Below are 23,686 nucleotides of genomic sequence, written 5' to 3' on the forward strand. Positions count from 1 at the left end.
ATATTCAGCGGCTTAATGAAAAGCGTTTGTTAACAAGAATTTGACGTGTTTTAAATATTATCGATTGTGTGTCCTTATTCATTTTTTGGATGCCAAAAAAAACCCACTTGCATTGTGTAGGAATTTCCCAGTTAAATTATCCATATATAGGCAGTTGTCAATTAAAACGAAATAACCATTAGAAATTATTCTATAATTAGTAATATAGTAGTCACCTTGACTTAATTTCCTGGATAAAGCTTCCTTCTTGGAAAGACAATTCATCTTTATTCTGAGCATTGTAAGATGTGATGGCCTTTTTTGTAAACTTCCTGCATTTTGAAAAAAAAATGTAATTTTCATTTTAATTATACCTAGTTGTTTCATTTTTCATAAAAGGTCCAATAAAACTAAGCTTCAAACTACATGATATATTGTTATTCAATCTGAATCAAATAATATATTTATGAACGGAATTGGCTTTATACAATGTAGCGTAGACGGAGCTACAAGTCTATAGCTACGCACACTTTTAATACAATTAACAAGAAAAAGCATAGGCGGATCCAGGGGGGCCTGGTGGGGCCCGGGCCCCCCCCTTTCGTGGGAAAAATTTAGTTGATTATATAGGGAATCACTGAAGCGTGACTGGAGCGGCCCCCTCTTTAGGTCAGTCAGCCCCCCCCTTACAAAAAGTTCTGGATCCGCCACTGAAAAGTGTTCATTTTCGGTCATCTGCAAATCCCAATATACATGTTATTAAAATTTACTATCAACTACAAACACTTTTTGTTGGGGTCTTTGTCAAATTTACAATCAACTACTACAACATTTTTGCTGGCGTTTTTCTTAGATTCATATTCAGTCAGTTGTTGTATGTATGTGATGTATGTTTACATATATATATAGTTTTTGGTTGCTGTATCCCAATCATTGTCACATCACCTATTATGTCTGTTTGGGTTGCTCACTCAATTTTGATCAATATAACAGAACTATAAACAACTTTCCGATACAAGTGGGAGGTTTAGCTAGCTGTAAAACCAGGTTTAACTTATGTAACCAAGCGGGAAAGACAACAAAGGAAGATACAGATGTGGATATATATATTTATTAGTAAACAAAAAGGTGGTAGCTATACATCTATAGACATATAAATGGGCGCTAGGTACAAAACTAAAAATCTTCTTTGTCTTTCATAACACGTTTAGTAAGTCTTCCGGTCAGTGTAAAAATTGTACCGAACCGGTTACAGTTATGACAAAAACCCGAACTTGTAATGTCACTTGCTCACACTTACATTTACATTTTCTTCAGAAAATGCCTATACCAAGTTAGGAATAAGTCAGTTGTTTTCCATTCGTTATGTTGGTTGATAAAGTCTAACGTTTGATTTTGTCAGTTTTTATGGACTTCCCCTTTTTTTATTTACCATGGAGTTCGGTATTTTTGATAATATTTGTTTTCTTTATTGTGTCATTAGGTAAGTATCTTATCAATGTATACAAAACATCTCCTTTTCAATTCAGACCGTAGAACAAATGTAAAATCTTGAAATTGATTTTTAAAATTGGCATTTTCAGCTGTTTTTAAGTAGTATGTGTAGTAATAACTAATTTTGAAATAAGTGTTTGTTATGTTCGGTTTAATTGTTTTATTTTGTTTGTCTTGTACTCCATTGCTGTTAATTTGAACTAGCATATTTTTCATTAAGGTATGTTTTTGTGCATTTGTTGTTTCAAACTTTTATGTTGATTTTGGTTGAATTTTTATCACTTAAATATGTTGTGGTGTTTTGTTGATCAGATATGTTGTAACGTTTAAACGGTAGAGAAAGATTCAAACATTGTCTCCAGATTATTGAGTTTTGTAATTTTGAGAAAAATTATTAAAACGAATTCTAAATACAAATTTGGGAAATATATATTGTAACAATTTAAGTAAACATCGCATAGCTAAATGCCATTTTGTATGTTTCAGTGTTGCGGTTCATTGAAACCAGTATCTAAATGTTTTTAGTAAAGATTTTAATCTGCTTGAAAAATAAAGGAATTGAAATTTTAGAAAAAATACATATTCTGAGGAAAATAATTTTTGCCTTATCCTCATTCGCTATTAAAAAAGAATGAATGAGTGCAAAATCCTAAACATCTTTATCCTTATTTCATTGAAAACATCAAAAGGACAGGTCGATTAGAACATAAGTTGTTAGAACATGTCTATTTATAGCAAATACTGTAATTCCTATTAGAAGTGGACTGACAATTTTGGCTGTGTTTGCCTATTTGTTGATCGGTCTTATTGATGATTTTTACTGCTCACAGTTTCTCTCTATCTATCTCTATATTTTTTCTCAAAACCTTATTTAAGGCTTATAACTCCCAATTGCAGTCATCTGACAATTTTAATAGGATATGAGCACCTATTTGTAGATCTTGTCTTGCAGGTAATTTGTTGCTTTTTAAAAGTTTCTATCATATATGATCTATTAATTATAGTTTTCAAGATAATGTGCAAAAATGAAAAAAAATCGTCATTTAAGGGCAATATATCCTGCAAAAATTTGACTGACGATTTCGACCATGTTGATCTATTTATATCTTATCCTGTTGATCGTCTTTGCAAGCTTCTTTCTATTTATAATAATTTACAAGATAAAATGCAAAAATGCACAAAACAGTTGGTAAAAACAGTCATTTAAGGACAGCAACTCATATCAGGTGTCTTTTGATGATTTAGATAATTTTTGCTATTTAAGTTTCTTTTCTATCTATTATTGTTCTCAAGAAATAGGCAAAAGAAACAACAAACAATTGGTAACATTTGTTATTTAAAGGCATTACCCTATAAGAAGTCGTCTGAGAGTCTTCATGATTTTTTCACCTATCCGATTTTCAATATCTTTATTGGATATTCAAGATAATTGACAAAATTTAGCATTTGTTCCCATTGTTCTATTTTTAGACATGTCGACCTTGGTTGGCAGACGGAATCATCAGAAATATTTTTGAAATTTGATACCAATGATGATTATGGCCATGTTTAGTTCAAATTAGACCATCAGTTTCAGAGGAGAAGATTTTTGTAAAAGTTAACGGTGGAAGCCAAGTGATGACAAAAGCTCGCTTGACCCTTCTGATCAGGTAAGGTTAAAAGTATATTCTGTCAAAATTTATTTGTTTACATTGAGTTGCCAATCTTTTAAATATTTCTTTGCATTTCATTTGATAATCAAGCTGAAAATATAGGGAAACTATGTTCATTTTACGAAAATATTAAGGACTCTGGGGGTATTTACAGTACTGTGCAATTATAAATGGCTGAGGGTATTCTCAATACGATCTTCGATATTTTCAAACGTATTCAGTGGTTGATTCATGTAGTTGTATGCTCCCTCTTTTATTCGAAAAAAACTACGTTTGGCATAAAAGTAAACAGACAAATAATAGTACAGATGACACAACATAGAAAACTAAAGCCGCTAAGCAACACGAACCCCACCAAAAAATGGGGGTGATCTCAGGTGCTCCGGAAGGGTAAGCCGATCCTGCTCCACATGTGACGAAGGTGTCTGTTTGTCTTTTTATTTTTGGCCATGGCGTTGTCAGTTCGTTTTCGATCTATGAGTTTGACTGTCCCTCTGGAATCTTTCGTCCCTCTTTCGCCTTTCTACGCTTTTATTCATACATTCGTTCCTCAAAAAGTTAAACAGTCACCAAAATAAATAACCAAGTTAACATCAATCCTAATTCAAATTGTGTGTTTTGTATACTGTTGTTTGTCTTTTGGTCTTTTTCATTTATTTGCCATGGCTCTGTCAGTTTATTTTCGACTAATAAGTTTGAATGTCCCTATAGTATCTTTTGCCTCTCTTCTAATTTCTAAATTTGATATTTTTACTTGTAAACAAATAGGAAATTCTAGATTAATGCAGATATATCAGTTTAGAATCATCGGTAAATCAATCAGGAAGCTTAATATTTAAACATAATAGTGAGTCATAATTAAGGACATATTTACTGAAACCTCTTCAAATAAAATTTTATATATAAACAGAAAGTTCATCTGGAGACACATTCTAATATTATCACGATCATTACAAAAAATATGTGTTTGCTTAAAAATGTGAAACCAGAGAAGTGACAGATCCATTTCACAATGCATAGACTTGATAAACAAGTGTCAATTTTTTGTACTGTATGTGGTACAAGAAAGAATCTGAAGTATCGCTGCATGGAATGTGACATTATAACATGTGAAAAATGTAAGGATATTCATTCTTTATCTCCATCAAATTCAAGACATACGATTTTGTCTTTTGACAGCATCATTATGAACAATTGTACAGAATGTGAAATTCGGAAAATGCCTTGCAAGAAACACAACACAAAAAAATATTCATCTTTTTGTCAAACTTGCAAATTTCTGATTTGCGAATATTGCTTTACTGAAAGCCACTCATATCATAGAACTATTGATATCGATAAATTTGTACATGAGAAATATACAAGTGAAGACAAAAGTAGAAAGAAAATTTTAAAAACGATGTCTTCTGATGATTCTGATTTTATATTTGTGGATTGCCCTGAAGATGAAAGCAGTCACACAGTCGAATTTGAAGTCATTAAAACATTCACAACACATTTACCAGCAATAAACTGTATAGAAATGGTAAATAAAGATGAAGCATGTATATGTCATTATAAAGGAGATATTTGTAAAATTAAATTAACACCAATATTATTTACCAACAGACTCGAGTATTTCAACGAAGTAAAGGGATTAGAACCAGCTGACTTAGCTGTTAATTCAGTTGGGGATATTTATTTTATATGCAAAAGCGACAATTTTATAAAACTAGTGAAGAAAAACAAGCACGATAAAATTCAGGTATCATCAGTATCGGAACATTTCACCATGGAACCTTTGTGTATTCATATTGAGAAAGACAACGATTCAATCATCTGGATAGGGCTTGCCGAAATTGGAGCAAATTTTGAACTAGCATATAATAGCTCTCGTCAAGTAGTTTCCATATCACCCGATGGAAAAGTATGCAGCATTTTCAAATATACAGAAGCAAATCAACCACTGTTTACATTTCCATGGCGAATAACAACAAATCAGGACAGAATTTATGTGATTGACAGAAAAAGTCAATTCACTGGGACAATCGTAGCACTCAATAAGTATGGCAATATAAAATGGAGATACAGTGACCTACATCCTAGTTTCAGCCCAAGACCATTCCTTCCTTCTGATGTAGTAGTTACAGAATTCGCAAAAATCATAGTGTTAGATTCAGCTAATAATGCATTCCACATTCTTAGCTATGATGGTATTCAAATTCTACGCCAATCGTTGGAAGGCTTAAAAATTGAATATCCAATCAGCATGAAATTTGATGAATTACATTATTTATGGATTGGCAGTAGATACAAAGGTGCTACAGACAACAAACGGAAAGCTAAACTATACAAAATTCAAATTACAGGAATATAATAATAAAAAATCTGCTATTTTTTAGTAATTGAGTGCTTATAGAAAAACATTGTTTTTTCAAGCCAGCATTGCTACAGCTTAATTCATTAAAAAAAACTTAAAGATTAACTTCATAACAGAAATTTGGAATGCGTTTAAATTTTACAGTACAAATATTTTTCAAACATTTTTATGAAAAAAAAATCTCATCCTTTGTCAATATTTCCCAATATGGCCTTTAGAACACAGTTATTTTGTAATGCATTTCTTTCGAACAATAAATGCAAATTTAAAAAAAAAATCGCACTAGCTCTTTCTCAATTATATTTTAATGGTATGGTAAACTACTTTTGGTTATAGAAAATTCTACCGGCTCTTACTCAAAATGTGGACAAGTTTATTTTAAGACATATTATTTTTTACCTTTTCAACTGGATCAAATCACTACTTTACCTTAAAATTCATTACCCAAATTTTTGGAATTGTATTTCCCCCCTCCTTACCTTTTTATGCATTATATATAAAGAAAGACATTTGGAAGGTATATGAAATTTGTTTTCAAGTAATACACTGTCCACATATCCATAGACAACGAAAATCAAAGGACGATAATTTTGACCTTCGACCAGTTGGTCATCATTGAAACAAGTGTGGTTACGAATCATTCCTAGTGAATGATATTCCAGCTATCCAGTATATTTTCTTTCATTTACGGATATGTTTATCATACTCATATTACAGATAATAGCATCAAAGGTGTACTTTTTTTATCAACAAATAAAGCATTTTAAATTTTTCTATTAATGTTGAAATTTCATTAAAAGTATTTCGGATATACATTTTGTATGATACTGAAGTAAATTACTTATCTGAGAAAATTTATAACATAGAGTGATTAATAAAATGCACAGTTGTAACTTTTGCAGAGTATAATTGTTGTTTATACAGGCGGAATTATCTGGACTTAGGTTCTCAGTGGAACAAATAAAACAATACATCTATTTCCCAAATTGGAAATAGAATTACAGAAAGATGGTATCGAAAATTATTTCAAGCTTATCAACAGACGGAAATTAGTACATATCATTTCTTGAATGCTGTAGCAACAAGGTTATTGTTACAGCTTTAGATTAATAAATTTAAATTGAAAGTTGATACCAAAACCAAATATAAATAGTATGCAATATATTAAAACGAAAAAAGAAATTCTGGAAGCTTGAACTGCGTATCATCGGAAGTAAATTTGTTTGTTTTATGTTTGGGTTTATGAACATTACGCGATTAGTCGAACAGTGTCAGGGAAAGCGGAAAGGGCAATCTAAATCCTGAGATGTCGTCTATTCTTTCTCTATTTTTTATCTTCTGGACATGAATTAGGGTTCAATTTCTCTATATAGGGGGATTTTCTTTTCTTTGCAAATGTCAATTAGCATCAATAAGGACAGATAAAAGACGACTGTGTTTCTTGGTGAAATTTCTCTTACATTGCATTCTAGATTCAGACTGCTTTCAATATAAAACATATTTTCATGAAAATTGGAAAAAATCACGTTCACTTGTTAAATATATGTCATAATGAATACTATTATTCAGTTTATGCTAAACAATGCATCATCAACAAGGAAATACTGGTTGTTTTATACCTATCTTTGTTTTGATAAAAACATTTATAATTCTAAGTCAAATAAACCAAACTTTTAAGAAGTGATGAAACAGTAACATTTAATATGGAGTATAAACTGTATCATTTTATGATTTTTACGATATTCATATAGAGCAGTCTACGTTGTATGTGAGTATTGTTCAGTGTTGGTTTTGTTACTTCTGTATTATTCTGATAATGTCACACACAGAGAAATGTTTTCAAAAACCACAGTACCGAAGGATTGCGAAAGGTAAGCAAAAATACAGTGGAGTACGATGCACTTATCAGTTTTCACGAGGAATGATATGAAAGAGCCTAAATTTGTGTCAACTTACCTTGAGACAAACCGTTTTTCGATAAAATAATGGTGACGTAGTATCCTGGTCGTGAAATAGGCAACAATACTTAAATTAATCAAAATGCTCAGCTAAGGACACAGTCAGGATTCTACTTCGTCAAAATTATCTCCCCATTAAGCCACCTTATTTTTATAATCGTAAAAATGGAAGCCATTGTAGTGATGACGCGCTGTCAATTTAGCTCTTGAAAACCGATAAATTTATTCACATAGTATCATTACGATCATTTTAAGCCTGTTGTATTTTAAATGACAAATGTATCTAATAGCTATTAAATATCATTTAATATACTTTTATGCATTTGATCAACTTAAAACCATTGTCTGATCGGTTGTCAGGGGGAAATTTTCGAAAGTTCAAAAATATTTAAAAAAATTTTAATTAAATATTTCGTAGAAGGGCAGACTAAAATTTTCCAGAGGTTGAAGACTAATTACCCTATATAACACACACAAAAAATGAAGTTTTTTTGAAGTTATGCATTTTTAGGATCCACTTGAAAAGTCTGTCGTCAAGTACTTTTATTTAAAAATTGTTATTCGAACACACCTACTCTGATGTTATGGCTCATTAGAAAGGTATTTCACTTGACCCAGATATTTCATTTTTTAGTACTGTAAATTTTTAATGTTATTATATCAACCTAGAGCCTAAATATATAAAAATAATAGAATCTGAAGCGAGATGATGTATCAAATATTTTTCTTTAATACGTTTTCAAGACAGAACAGTCAACTCAAACACGTCTGAACATAAAAAGGTGTACTCGACTTTCTCTTTTCGATGAAATTATTGCCCATTTTAGGGATTTTTTTGCCAAAAAACTGTCGCCGGGGGCAGAGATGCAAATTAATGCTTTAAAAGATCAATCTATTATCTTTCTTCGGAATGTTTTTCGGCGAAATTTATGCTTATGCACAAAGAAGATCCACATGTATTTGCACCTACCACAATCGACCGTTTTGTAAAAACTTGTCTATAATTTAAAAGTTTACAAATATCTCGAAGCTTCATACCACAATTTAAGTAAAGACACATACATAAGACGCATAAAATCCTAAATAAGACACATTCATTAATCTTTTAAAGCCCATAGAAACAGATGTAAACAATTCAAGTTTACCAAATTGGCCTTGTTTGCCTTCTCTAACAAAGAATTCCATTTCTTTTGTTTTATTTCAACTCGGTTTCCACCTGGACAATAACGCCAATAAGGAGTTATCTGACCATTTTGTTCAAGGGTGATGGTATGTAGATCTGAATGGTCTGAGCATTTTGTACATCATATTATCTCTATCTATACCTATTTTCAAGATATATCACGATTCCTTGTATTTTACCAATGTGTTCCATTTTTAGACATACTGATTTTGTTTTTTTTTGCATGCGGAACAACCAACATTTCACAATAAAGGTTTTCCTTAGGCTTTAAGCAGGAATGTGTCTGTGACATTACTAAATTGATGGTATACATGGTATAAGGAAAAAAAAAGATTTTTAGCAACACAAACTAGACAGAGTTTAGTAATATTTTGGCTTAACTATGAAAGAGCAGATGACTGTCAATAAGACAAAATGTATACTGCTTATGTGAATGTTATTAAGTCGGTTGGGCCTCATACTACTTGTCAAAATGTCAAGATTGTCACGATTATGTGAAATTTTACCATTTTACTGAATTAGATAAAAGAAACAGTAGTATACCGCTGTTCAATAGTTTAATTCGATTAAGCAAAAACAAACCCGGGGAACAAACTAAAACCGAGGGAAACACATCAACTATAAGAGGAAAACAACGGAACAACAGAAACACTGATCTACTAAAGAAAACGCCAACATACATAGAAACGGACTGTGTGATAGCAACTACCATGTTCCTGACTTGGTACAGGACATTTCAAGAATAACTGGTGGGTTGAACCTGGTTTTATAGCTAGCCAAACCTCCCGCTTATATGGCAATTTTAAAAATACAGCTAAAATGACAAAAATACCGAACCCCAAAATTTCAAAACGGAAAGTCCCTTAACAATTGGCAAAATCAAAAGCTCAAACACATCAAACGAATGGAAAACAACTGTCATATTCCTGACTTGGTATAGGCATTTCCTTATGTAGAAAATGGTGGATTAAACCTGGTTTTAAAGCTAGCTAAACCTCTCACTTGTATGACAGTCGCATAAAATTCCATTATATTGACAACAACGTGTAAACAAAACAAACAGACATAATAGGTAAAAATGTCAAAAATAGGGGTACAGCAGTCAACATTGTATTATAATCTCAATCACTATAAAAACAAACAAATATGTCAACAAAGAAAAACAAAATGGCATATAGACAAAGCACATACGCCAAAATGAAACACAAGAATACAAAAAGAGACCACAGCACAACAACACAATGGCGGGATGTACAAGCACCGAGCCACGCCTAAAGGATATTACCAAAAATGGACAGGAATAAAGTACAAACACAAGAACACTCAGCACAGTGAAATACATAAATAAATAATATAATAGTACATTACAACATGTAAACTGCAGAATAACAACGGACACCTCCCATGAATTTAGTAAAACAAACCAGGACACCTTAAACGAAATATAAACTGCAAGTCACATGATTCGATGAATGCATCAACTTCACAAAAAGTGACGTATTTTTTTGTGACGTTTATATTTTCACAGGTAAATTTCTAAAAATGAAATAAATTTGTTTAATTTAAATGATATCTTATAATACAGTAAACTAAAACTTCGATATTTTGTGAACATTTCATGCTGCAAATGATAAATTAGTGCAAAATTGTCAACATGCTGTAATTGTATTTGTAACAAGAAAGCATAATGAGTTTTCTTCTTTTCATTTTTAAATATTAAACTTTTACAGTAACTCTGGGTTATCGGATACTGTATACAGGAAGATATTTTTAACAGATAAAACCGGATGAACTGTAAGTAAAAGAGATAATATCATACGGATTACAAAAAAGTAATAAACAAGTGATAAGTAAAAAATATATACAAGTTTGGTCAACTTATGATTATCTTCATGGTTCAAATTAGGGACGATTAGAACAAAGGAGAACGCACATTTGAGCTATGTGAACATGCATATTTACAGAAAATAAGGAAGTGTTTGAAATCATTATCACTTTCATTTTTTTTTATCAACTTTAGAAAGGTAGCTTTTATAAGCGATAAATATTATTTCAAGCTAAATGACCAACAACATAGGAGATTTCTCTACATATACCAGTCAAAAAGTAAAGATATTGCATTATTTCACCTTTTTACTGCATTTTTCTCCATTTCATAACTGTATAACCTACGAACAGATAATTTTACCAAAAACGACAATGTTTTATAAAAAAACTCATATTTAAGATTTAAAAAGTGTTATTATTAAAGAAATTTAAATTTGGTGACCAATGTGACCCAAAATACTGCACATACTTTATCCTTTGTTAAAAAAAACCCATGCTATAAAGATACCATAATTTTCAAATTTTCAAATGTTGAACCATTTAATATATATATTACGTATGATTGCAAATTAAAGAGACAAAAGTAAAATAACAAAAATACCTAATTCCAAGGAAAATTCAAAACGGAAAGTCCCTTAACAAATAGAAAAATCAAAATCTCAATCACATCAAACGAATGGAAAACAACTGTCAAATTCCTGACTTGGTACAGGCATTTCCAATAGAGAGCAAATGACGTGTGGAATAAAAAAAATTTTGGTCACCGTACTGCCTTCAACAATGAGCACTATCCATACTGTAAATCAGCTATATAAAATTCCCTGATATGACGAAATGTGAAATATTTCAAAAGAGAAAACCGACGGCCAGATTTTTTCTATTCAGTATGTCCTTCAACTTATTTTCAGCATGAAAAGTTATTGTAAACCAATGACCTGATTTAAGACAAACCATGCAATAAACGAAAACAAATATGACAATATGTATGTCTATCTTTCTACTAAACAAATTTAAATAGATAACACCTATTAATTTATTTTTAAACCATAATTAATCGATTTATAATATACGTTTGTACGTTTTTTTTATACAGCGTTCATGAATCATAAAAACAAAGCATACGAAAACAGAGATTAATAACAACAATACTAATATGGAAAAAGACCTTTGTCCATTTGATTGGAAAATAACTTTCAGTTCACACGTTATGTATAAATGGATTTAAAATAAGGAAGTTATGAAAACAAGAAACAAAATTCTTTAAATATCTAATCAAATTTTTAGGTATATGAAAATGTGAATCGATTATCTCATTTAATGCGACATCAATCTAATATTTATTTCATCCATATTTAGGTCATCATACAGTTTCTCATGAAGGTAAAATGTCTACATTGTTGACAATCTTTTAACTACCAAGAAACTCAGAGCAAAATAACAGTGTATAAACCACTAAATAACAGAAGATTCATTTGTCTATAAGTCAGGTTGTAGTTTTAATGAAATGAAGTAGAAGAAACAGGCTTTTTGGTTGGGTTCTATTTTTATTTTCATCTGATTATAATTTTAGACTAGATTTTGCAGACAGTTTATGTGAAATGAAGGAAAACCAAACACATTTCCAAATTTCGATAATCGATTAATTGTTGCTATTATCTTGACTATCATCCACCAATGATTGGTACAAATCTGCTGTATGGCTCAAAAGATATTGATCCAAACAAAACTTTCCTCAAAATGTCAGTCTATTCAGGTAATATGACCTTAATCACTTACCAAAAGTCAATATGGTCTTGTTTTTCAAAGGTAGCATTTTCAAGTTAAGCTTGTTGATGATTGGACATATGATTCAAAAGACAACCAAAAATTTTGCCCATTCTATCAATTGCTGCTTTGACCTAGAAGTTTGAGCCAATCGCTTCAAAATCAAAACAATATTTTTTTCATCATACTGCTAATTTTCCAATAAACTATTTGAACGCTCTTACGTTAGCTAATGACCTAGTGAACTCAAAATTAAAAAGGGTCTTCTTCGTCTGATAGTGCATTATCAAAACAAAAATTGTAAAAGCTGGTCATATGGTTCAAAAGATAACATCAGGAAACCAAAATTGTGTCCAAATGTCAGTCCATTTATACAAACTGTGATATTGACCTTTGATCTAAAAATCAATATGGGTATTCACCATGGATCATTACCAATTCATGTTTTGTTAAGATATTGTTTATATCTCAAAAGATTTAATGTTGACATCTCTACGACATTCATCTATTCAGCAAAAGCTATAGGTATCTTCAAATTTTCTAAATATAATATATACTCCTTTATTCCATTTATTAGGTTGAAATACTAGTACCAGAACAAGTTTTAGCGCAGAATTATATAAGATAGAATTATATAATATTCTATCCTGACTCTCGTTTTTTTTAAGAAAGACTGTATATATATATTGTCAAGCAAACAAGAGAATACGTTCCTTTTAAATTGTTGCACAGATAATGCTTTTTCGTGGTACAAATGTCATAAAACCAGAGAGAAAAAACATAACCCTTCCTCCCTTACAAAGTTATAGAAAAGAATATCCCACTTTAATGTGATAGGTAAAATGGGATACAATGTCCTGCAAATCTTTGCAGATACTAACAATTTTGGACGGTATATAAGTCAGATAATGCATATTTTAAGGTTTTTCTTGTCATATAACACACATTTGGGTGTCAGGTTGCACAAAGAAAGACCTTCCTACGGTCGGTCTTTCATTTGAACAATCCTGACACCCCTTGGTGCGTTATACGACAAGAAAAACCTTAAAATATGCATTATCTGACGCATGAAATTATTAAACGTGTTGTTTTCAACCTTTTTTATAACGTAAAATAGATCCAGGGGAGTTGAGTTCACAAGATAAATATAGATTCTACCACTGCATCGAGTGTGATACGATATTTATCCACTCGAGACAGTTAAATTTTCAAATTTAAAACGCGAGGCTCGCCGAGCGTTTTAAATATTTAAAATTTAACTGTCGAGAGTGGATAAATATCGTATTACACGAGATTTGGTGGTGGAATCAGTTTCTCTAATGATTTTCTAACAATATGCAGGCAAATTTATTCCTTCTTTTCGAATGATCTGCAAAAAGATGTGTTCTTTCTATGTGACGTCATCAGGCATGGTCGCCTTTTTTCATGCCGTCACAATAGGAAATTCAGAGGAAAGCAAGAAAATTCGACGTCATAATTGGATTTTAACCAATGATGGACTGAGATCAAACGAACCACACGTTGATTAAATTTTTTTATACAATGGGTGCAGAAAGGGATAAATTGACGAAGAATTAGAGAAACATTATTAGCAACGAAAATGATCAAACAATGAAGTTATCCTTCATATTATATCATCTAATTTGATCGCATTAGAAAGAAATCAATCGCACTTATTAGTAGAGTCAACACATCAAATTTGTATCAGTATTATGATCCTTTTACATGATTACAAAAAACAAACAGATGAAATTTTATATTTAATATTCTCTCAGTTCTATTGTCAAATAATTGCAATTGATATGTTCTAAATTTTGCATCAACCCTATCAAATGATTGTCATAATGATATTTGCTTTGTTGTTTTGATATTTTGTTCCATTTCAGGTGTCAAAACAATATGTATGTTAGATTCTATATTAAACTAATTGTACAATGAATTCCATTACGGGAAAGTTGAATAAACAACTGCGCCAAGAGCGCAAGATACGCCCAGATTGTGCATATTGAAATTGCCTCATGAGAATTGGTTGAAGCAAATCTGAGTTATCGTACGAAGAACTGATGGACGGACGGACGGAAAATGGTATAAAACAATAAAGCCTGCCTTCGACGGGCATATAAAACGTTATATATCTAAAGTGCCAAAATTTGACATACCAAAACTTAACCACTCCTTTTTTTTATGAAAACAGTTAAATATCATTACACCAAAATATTCTGATTTATGTCAGTCTGAGAAATGTTTGGTCTTGTGTAATGCCAAAATACAAGTATATAGTATTGACAGGATGTAGGACAATACGTTTATCCCAATTTAAAGCAAGATATTTTTTGTTATATTTTAATTTATCAAATATAAATCATTGTTAGTACCCATAAAATAGATATTCAAATATCTGATTATGATGTTAAATTAATAACCTTTAAGAATAAGTGTATTCAAATGATCAATGAATTAACATGAATTGTATCTGAATTGATGAACTCTAATACCAACATTGTCGTCAAATCAGGATGTGATATTCTGCAAGTATTTTACAGGTACAACCATATGCTCAGTTCTAGTTTTAGCTGTGGCAGCCATGTTGTTCGTCCGATCGGATAAAAGCTCAAGATAACTTGTAGAGGACATGCCAAACATCAGTACTGCCAAGTTTCAAACATTTGGAGATTAGTGGTTTCAGATTGGAAGATTCTATAAAAAAGTTTACGAAATACAAATGACAAATGTCTAATAAAGATATAATCTCACATGGCCATAAGGGCCAGTTGAGATAAAATACAACAAAGTGTATAAGAACATGATGAAGGCCATACTGAATATTACTAAAATGCTGAAATAAAAAGGTTACAAAAGAACGAATGTTTATGTAGAGCATAAATTCATTCAGCCTCATTAAAAAAAACAACTTTGAAACATAAGTGAAAAAGTTCAAAATGAAAAACAAAATTTAAACACATCTTCATAATCTTTATACCTGTATCAGTATGCAGCAAAGGGGGCTTAAAAGTAGAAAATGAATATTTTAACACTATGGAGAATTTTCTGGTGTTGAAATATTTCTTTAGATCTTTAAAAAAAATATTTTCTTTTTGAGCAGTACTTATAATGATTCTATTTGTTACATTTCTTCTCATTATAGGATGGATTCAGAAGACCGTCAACATTACTTTGTAGTAGGTTCTGTATTTTTGGAGATAGTAACACCAATATTCCAAAATCATCTGCAGAGAGATTACCAACATCGTGGGTTTGCATCTCTGCAGTCATTTCTAGACAGTCAGCCAGTAAAACATAAATTATTTCATCTAAGATTTAAAAATTCTTGTTGTAAAGACCAAGCTAATTGTGTAAAAAGAAGATTCCTCCCTCTAAACAATAACCAATGGGACCTTTTGTATTTAGAAAATCCAGTATGTTGTAATCAGTGTCACTGTAAATATGCAGCAAAATCTCTTCAGATATCTGATCTTGATATCACCTTTGCGGGTCTCATTTTGTTAAACTGTTGTAACCTGACACAAGGAGAAGATCATGCAATCCGTACATTACGTCAACATAAGAATGCCAAATTCAGTCACAACACAACAGGACAAATAACAAAGACAGACTATGACATTCTTTGGGCAGATATGAAAAAAGAAGTTCTGCAACTGGACAACACTAAGCAAGATGAATTAAAGAGGATTGAAAATAGACCTTTGGATGAACCATTATGCAAGAAATATTATACATTTTTGCTGGATACACATGAGCAGCTGAATGAGGTGAAAACAATTTTAGAAGTTCTATTAACTAAAATTGAAAGAGCAAGTTTGGCTGTAACTGTAAAAAACTTATTTCAGACGGAATAGCACATCCTAAATTTTATGGTGATGAAATTAATATACGATCCGGGTAAAATTACCAATTCAACACTGTAATTAGATCTTTGAATATTAGTATTGTTTTTATTGGTATAAATATTGTTTTTGTTATCAGTAAATTAAAATCATACTAAATAGTTTTGTTATACAAATATGCACTTTAACGGTACTACAATCTGTCGATACCTTTATTTTGACATTGCACAAGGTCATGTTTGTTCTCTGACTGTTAATTACGTCTATACACTAAATCCATTGGATATTGGATGTGTACTTATTGATATTTTAGTCATAGATACATGTTTTTTTATTAGTTGTTACTAGCTTTGATATAGCTGTACTTCGAGTACTCTTAGATCTGTACTTAGTTCCTTTTGTTGTTAGGGATGAGGGATGGATAAATACCCTGCCACGTCCGGTCTGTGTTTATGTTTGATGTTTTCTGCTTTGTATCGATCTGATGAGTGAAGCTTTTTTCAACTGATTTTTATAGCTTGTTCTTTTGCTGTGCTAACATCACTGTCCCATGTTTGGGGAGGGTTGAGCGCTCACAAACATGCTTCACCCCGCCAATTCTTTATGTGCCTGTCAGGAGACTGTAGTTCAGTGGTTGTCGTTGGTTCATGTCTGTCATATTTTTTTTTCGTAAATTGAATTGTTTCATATTTTTCATGTCGGGGCCTTTTATAGCCGACTATACGATATGGGTTTTTCTTATTGTTGAAGGCGGTACGATTGTCTTTAATTGCTTACATCCACTTTATTTGAACTTTTGGTGGATAGTTGTCTCATTGGTTATCATACCTCATCTCCTTATTTTTAAAAAATATAGAGTTGAATGTCATTAGACAAAGCAATATGACGACCTTTAAATGTCAAATTTGGTTAATTTGATATTTTTTGGAATAACTGTTTTTGTGAACTAAAACATAGGTCTTCCATTTATCTAAAATGTAAGTCTAGCGCAAAGGAAATGCATTCTAGTTCTGGACTTATACTTTGGTGTGTGTGGTGGGGCTGTTGCCCTATATACAAAAATGTCAACAATGAAACGATTGTTTGAACTTCAGGTCAAAGCTCAAGATTATAGGTCATCTACAAAGGTATGATGGCACAAAGCCTTTATATATTGCAACCATATTCAAACACCTAAAGCCTTTGTCATTTTCTTTACCTTTAGGTCAAAGTCAGAGGTTAATTTCCACCTACAAGGTTTTAATCTCGAGAAATGCACCCATCTTCCAAATATCAATAGCCAAAAGATAGAATAAAATTTGAAGACCATTACAACCACATGTACTACATAATATTATAATACATATTAACCCTTTGGATATCTACATATATTCTATGTTTGAAAAAAAACCTTATCATACTAAAGTCTGTAATCTATCATTGTATCAATTAGATTTATTTTAAAGATAAACACCTCCTTCAAAGGAATGAAAAAAACAATGACAGAGTTAGATAATTCAGTCCAGAGAGTGGATACTACTATTAAACAAATTGAAACTTCAGTTGAACATGTTGATTCAGCAATGCACGGAGTGGATTCGTCAATTCAAGAAGTTGGCACTTCAGTGAAAAACATAGACACAACAATGCACAACATGGTTACAACAGTTCAAGGACTTGGAACATCCAACGAAGAAGCAACTCAGAGAATTAATTCCTCTATTCAGGTATCATTTGACTTTTGAGATGAGCAAGTATAGATAACATCTTTTCAAAAGAGAGGCGACAGATACCAAACGGGCATTCAAACTCAAAAGTCGAAAATAAACTGACAACGCCATGGCTAAAAAAGTAAAAGGGCAAACATACAACAGTACACAAAACACAACATAGAAAACTAAAGACTGAGCAACACGAATCCCACCAAAAACTGGGGGTGATCTCAGGTGCTGTGGAAGGGTAAGCAGATCCTGTTCAAACCTATCCCTTATTCTAATTACTAATACAGTAATATTTGTTTTAAGTTATACACACATTATACATTTTACCACACTTTTTTATTGCAATCAACACTGGGAGAAATGGTATTTTAACAGAAGAAGCAAACTCTACAGTACACTTTGTATCAGACAAATAAATGCAAAACAATAATTATTTAACATATCATTTGAAATTTTTAAAATTTATTTGCATTACTCTCAATTTTTTTTCAGAAGTTACTGTCTCATGTACAGAAAGGTATGAGTCTTTTTTTATTTCTCCTGTTCCACGTAGTTGGCTTATCCTCTAATTTGTCATTGTAAAGACATTGAAAACGAGAGACTCTAAAGAGCATGTGTCGCTCACCTTAACTACAAATAAGTCAACATTGCCGAAATTGTTTCTATATAATGTAGGAGCTATAACCTTTAAATGTAGTTTCTTTTGTTGAACAATATTTTCTTTATGTATTATAATTTTTGCATACCGTGCAAAGATGGAGTAAAACTATATTCTTAATAGACAATAATTCCTTAAAGGTGTAGACTGACAATTTTAGCCATGTTGGTAGATTTGCAGAACAATTTTGCTCTTTACAATTTTTTTTATATCTACTCTAGATTTGACAAAAAAAAATGCAAATAAAGGGAGTTAAACACTTACTTTCTTTATAATTTCTAAATTCATAAACGGACAATTCTAGAAAGGTTTGCTATAAATCATGTCAGTACCGAGGTACTGAATGTCAGTGCCAAGGACCTAAAATATAATTAATTCTATATTAGGTCAACTTTGCTTTAAGGAGTTTAAACCTTAGTTTCTTTTTAATTTCTGAATTTCTAAATGGGCAATTTTAGAATAATTTGGTATAAATCATGTCAGTAAATCTACATCTTTTTTGGTACATAAAAGGAAAGCTAATTATATTTATACACATTTTTTTGTATTTCCTCCCAGAGAAGGACAGAAAGCCATATGGGAACGGACAACACATTTTCTACCTTCACAACAAATGTGACAATACTGCTGTAGTTGGAAATAACACAGAAATTTGTGGAGTTCAAATGATGGATGACGGAAGACTTTTCTTTTGTTCATCAAACTTGAATAAACTTTTAATTTGTAATGCAGAAAATTTCAAATCAGAGACTATAAACCTCCAAGAACAGTCAAGAGGTATTACAGCCATATCCAGAAATTATATCGCTACCTTGTTTGAGCAGTATCTAGAAATTTATGATATAAATTCAAAAGAAAAAATAAAATCAATACACATACCAGTGCCACAACCAGGATGGTGTCATTACATTACAAGCATGATTAATAATGGATTAGTAGTGGGTGCAAGTTACAAAATACGTTATGAATGTGAAGAACGTAAGACTTTATTATTCATCATAGACCACCAAACAGAAAAGATCATACAGACAATAGATATGGACAAATATCCGAACTTCATACATGTATCTAATGGGAAAATATTCAATTATGGATGCAATCTTTATGCCCATAATTTGAATTGCTTCAGCTTTTCAGGAGATAAAATTTTTACCAAAAAACTACCATCTCAACCAAAAAGAATGACTACACTCGCAGATGGCAGTTGGTATGTAGTTTGCACAGATAGATCAATACAACATGTATCCCAAGATGGCAAACATAGTAAAAAGGTGACAACATCAGAACTACAGTCAACAAAAGACTGTGTTATGTTAATGAATTATAATCTCAAACAACGAAAACTGGTTACCTGTGATACTGACATAAAAATTTTCAATGAGATGGATTGAATATTATTCCAAATGGCATAAAACAAGATGCTGTACACAAATACATTATTTTCTATAGTAATTTTATTTCATACCCAGCTGGAGGTTAGTTATTGCAAGGGGAATATTCTGCAAAGCAGTAAATTGATACAAATTTACAATTTCTGCAAAAAGGTTTCATACAGTAAACCGATTTATTTTTCTAACGTGACTATTTTTTCCGTTAGAGTACATACAATCTAAGTTGCTTTCCTCTTGCAATAGTATAAAAAACATTTGACTTTTCTACCCTTTACACAAGTATTCTCCATTTCAAATAAAAAGACAAATTGAAAGAATTGGTCCTGCTTTGTTTTTATAAAAAAAAAGAATAACCAACGTAGATGCAAGTATCTTGTCTTAAGGAGGGATAAATCGTTGTAAAAAATCACTCTGATTCAAACAAAATATTCTCTGAAACTGAAATCATCAAGATGTTTGATTTCTTGATTGACAACATATTTGTTACGTTTGGAGGAGGTGAATTTCATCAAACAATCGTCATTTCCATAGGAACAAACCGTGCTCCTCTTCTTGCCGACTTCAAGTTGTTCCTTTATTCACATGAGGCTTACATCATATAGAAGCTTCTAGAATGGAAAGCAGCTAGCATCATCCTTCAACTTTACGTTATTTACGCTATATAAATGATGTCCTCTCACTAAATAATTCAAAGTTTGGTAAATATATCATATCGAACTTGAAGTAAAGGATAAAGCAGATTCAGTTAAGTCTGCCTCATATCTTGACTTACATTTAGAAATTGACAACGATAGAGGGTCGCTTGAGAACAAGACTTAATGACAAAAGAGAAGATTTCAGCTTCCCAATTGTGATCTTTTCATTTCTATGAAGCAAAATTCCAGTAGCGCCGGCATATATATATTTCAGAGCTTGCATTTCCTATCATGATTTGCTTGATAGAGGGTTGCTGCTTACCAGGAAGATTTGAAACAAGAGTTCCAAGTGGTGAAGTTGAAATCATCCCTTTGAAAATTTTACTGACACCATCAAAAGTTGGTTGACCATAATGCAATAGATGGATGACGACGGATATGTTCCTATTGTCGTAACCTCAAACCCGTGTTCTTTTCCTCAAATGTTACTCACCGAATTAGAATCATCATCGGGTTCAGCGGCGGATCCAGGGGGGGGGGAGGGCTCCGTGGGTTCGAACCCATTTTATTTTGACGATCAACTCATTTGAATGGGGACCCCTCTTTTAAAAATGGCTGGATCCGCCCCTGCGGTTTGTACTAACACGAGCAACACGACGGGTGCCACGTGTGGAGCAGTATCTGCTTACCCTTCCACAGCACCTAGGATTTTTCACTGGTTTTTGGTAGAGTAAGTGTTGCTCAGTCTTCAGTTTTCTATGTTGTGTTTTGTGTACTGTATTTTCGTCGTTTTTCGTTTGACTGACATGAGGATTCCTATATATCCGACTCTGTTGAGCTGCAGAATAAACTGTCATTCAAGGGCAATACAATCTCTTACAGGCACATGTCAATTGATGATTTCAGACATTTGATTTTGCATATTTGATCAATTTTGATTACTCCAGGTTCTGTCTCTATATAATAGTAGCTTTCAGGATAAAAGCCAAAAATGCAACAATAAAATGGCTAAAAATTGTAATAAGGACAATAACTCCTATAAGGTGTACATTTCATTCTATCGACCAGGTTTGCAAATCTTGTAATGATAATAATTTTAGTTGTCTACTATAGTTTTCAAGATAATAGTTTATAAAGAGCTGCGCAATGAGCGCATGATACGCCGTTGCTTTTTCAAAGAATAAAGTTCGTTCCATAACTCCTCGATGTCATTTCAGAAATTTATAAAAAAAACTAAATGGAGGTTATTTTAATATATATAAAACAGTCACCAAAGTTTCATAAAAACTGCTCAAAGCACTTTTGAGTTATTGTCCTAAAACCGGCTGGAAAATCCCCCTTTTTTATGAATAAAATCCCATAACTCAGAAACGTTATATCTAAAATTTATCAAAATGGAAAGGGAGCTTACGTCAATAGGTATAAACAATACACCAAAGTTTCACGAAAACTAATCAAAGCATTTTTGAGTTATTGTCCGAAAACTGGAAAATCCCGTGATTTTAATAAACAAAATCCTATAACTTGGAAACGTTAAATCTAAATTTAATAAAAATCGAAAGGGGGCTCACGTCAATAGATATAAACAATTCACCAAAGTTTCATGCAAATTGGATAAACGTTTTTGAGTTATTGTCCGACATGTTGACGACGGACAGACAGACGGACGGACAACGGTATACCATAATACGTTCTGTAAACGTGCGTATAAAAATCATCATTTTATGGCAATAAATCTTTTAAGGCGAGCATTGACGATTTCAGTCATAATGGCCTAATTGTAGATATTGTGTTGATGATAATTTGTTACTGCATACAGTTTTTGTCTATTTTTTGATAAAATGACGCAATTAAAGAGGCCATCAAAAAGAAGAAACTTGCTTTCTATGATTGGAAGATAAATGGACGACCGAAAGAATCAGACAGTATATACCTGAAAAAGAAAAAACTAACAACGCATATTCTACGTAAAGAATGCAGATTAGAGGTAGCTTAACGAAGAATAAGTCAACGTCAGAAACTGATTAATGCCAGAACATCAGACAGAAATATGTTCTATAAAATTATAAAAAATCAAAGAGGAAAATTATCTAGATTTATAGATCAATTAAACGTAGATGACAATACATATCACAATGACGACATCATAGAAGGTTGGCGTTCACACTTTTATAAACTTGCAAAAAGCGAACCAAATCAAAATTACGACACTCAATATCTAGATCTAATTGAAAAAGAAGCTAAAATAATAATTGACAAAGGTCAAGATCGTTTCAAGCATAGTCCTATAGCAGAAGAAGAGATTTTAAAAGCAATATCAAGTTAAATAGGAATAAAGCTGATTACTATTTTGGTATAAATGACGAAAATATCATATATGGTTGTAAACAATTACAACAATATTTAAAACTACTACAAATCTTTTGAACTAGGCTGTATATCTGACATTCTGAAAATTGGTATACTATTTCCTGTATACAAGAATAAGGGTGATGCTAGGTATGATAAAAACTATAGAGGAATAACAGTCACACCTATATCCTCCAAAATAATTGAAAAGATAATAAAAATACGGGAAAACCCTATCATCCTTGAGAGACAAAATCCATTACAAAGCGGATGTACTGAGAACACCACCCCTCTGTTGTGTGAATTAATTATCGAAGAGTTTGAGCGTGAGAGTAAAGACCTAAAACTACCAACATACATAGCTTTACTAGATGGTAAATCGGCATTTGATGTGGTCGTACATTCGAATCTAATAAGGAGATTATATCAAACTGGAATCTCTGATCAATCTATAATATTGATAGATAGCCTTTACAAAAATGCAACATCTTGTTTAAAATGGAGTAATAAAACTTCAGAAGTCTTTGAAATAGAACAGGGTTTACGCTAAAGCGGTACCATAAGTGCTGACTTATACAAGTTGTACGTAAACCCTATACTAAACCTCTTATGTGACACAGGAATAGGCGGACACATAGGCAATATTAGCTGCTGCGCTCCGACATGTGCTGATGATGTTGCTATCATAGCAAACAATCCAATAGAGCTTCAGATGCTAGTAAACATTGCTGTCAACTTTAGCAAGAGAGAGGGATACACTTTACAACCAACAAAAAGCGTAATATTACCCATAAACACCTCATCCAAATCGATTGAAATAGAAGACAATTTTAGTATAAACAATAACCCTATGCCAGTGGTAGAACACTCCTCACATATTGGTATTCAAAAG

At 31.9% G+C, this 23,686-nt stretch overlaps 1 protein-coding gene across 1 annotated transcript; it reads left to right on the forward strand.

Moving 5' to 3' along the window:
- The first annotated feature begins 2,953 nt into the window (after nt 1–2,953).
- LOC127715286 (uncharacterized) lies at nt 2,954–20,107 on the forward strand. The gene is made up of 5 exons (XM_052221328.1): nt 2,954–3,122; nt 10,356–10,419; nt 17,507–17,767; nt 18,254–18,278; nt 18,978–20,107. The coding sequence occupies exons 3-5, from the start codon at nt 17,528–17,530 to the stop codon at nt 19,808–19,810; spliced, it is 1,098 nt and encodes a 365-aa protein (XP_052077288.1). The 5' UTR covers nt 2,954–3,122; nt 10,356–10,419; nt 17,507–17,527; the 3' UTR covers nt 19,811–20,107.
- The last annotated feature ends 3,579 nt before the right edge of the window (nt 20,108–23,686 follow it).

This window comes from Mytilus californianus, unplaced genomic scaffold (assembly GCF_021869535.1).
Source record: "Mytilus californianus isolate M0D057914Y unplaced genomic scaffold, xbMytCali1.0.p SCAF_9, whole genome shotgun sequence".
NCBI lineage: Eukaryota > Metazoa > Mollusca > Bivalvia > Mytilida > Mytilidae > Mytilus > Mytilus californianus.

Coding starts and splice junctions, on each gene's coding strand:
- LOC127715286 (XM_052221328.1), top strand. CDS start 17,528: ATGAAAAAAACAATGACAGAGTTAGATAATTCAGTCCAGAGAGTGGAT. Junction 17,768..18,253: donor GAATTAATTCCTCTATTCAG/GTATCATTTGAC, acceptor ATTTTTTTTCAG/AAGTTACTGTCTCATGTACA. Junction 18,279..18,977: donor ACTGTCTCATGTACAGAAAG/GTATGAGTCTTT, acceptor ATTTCCTCCCAG/AGAAGGACAGAAAGCCATAT.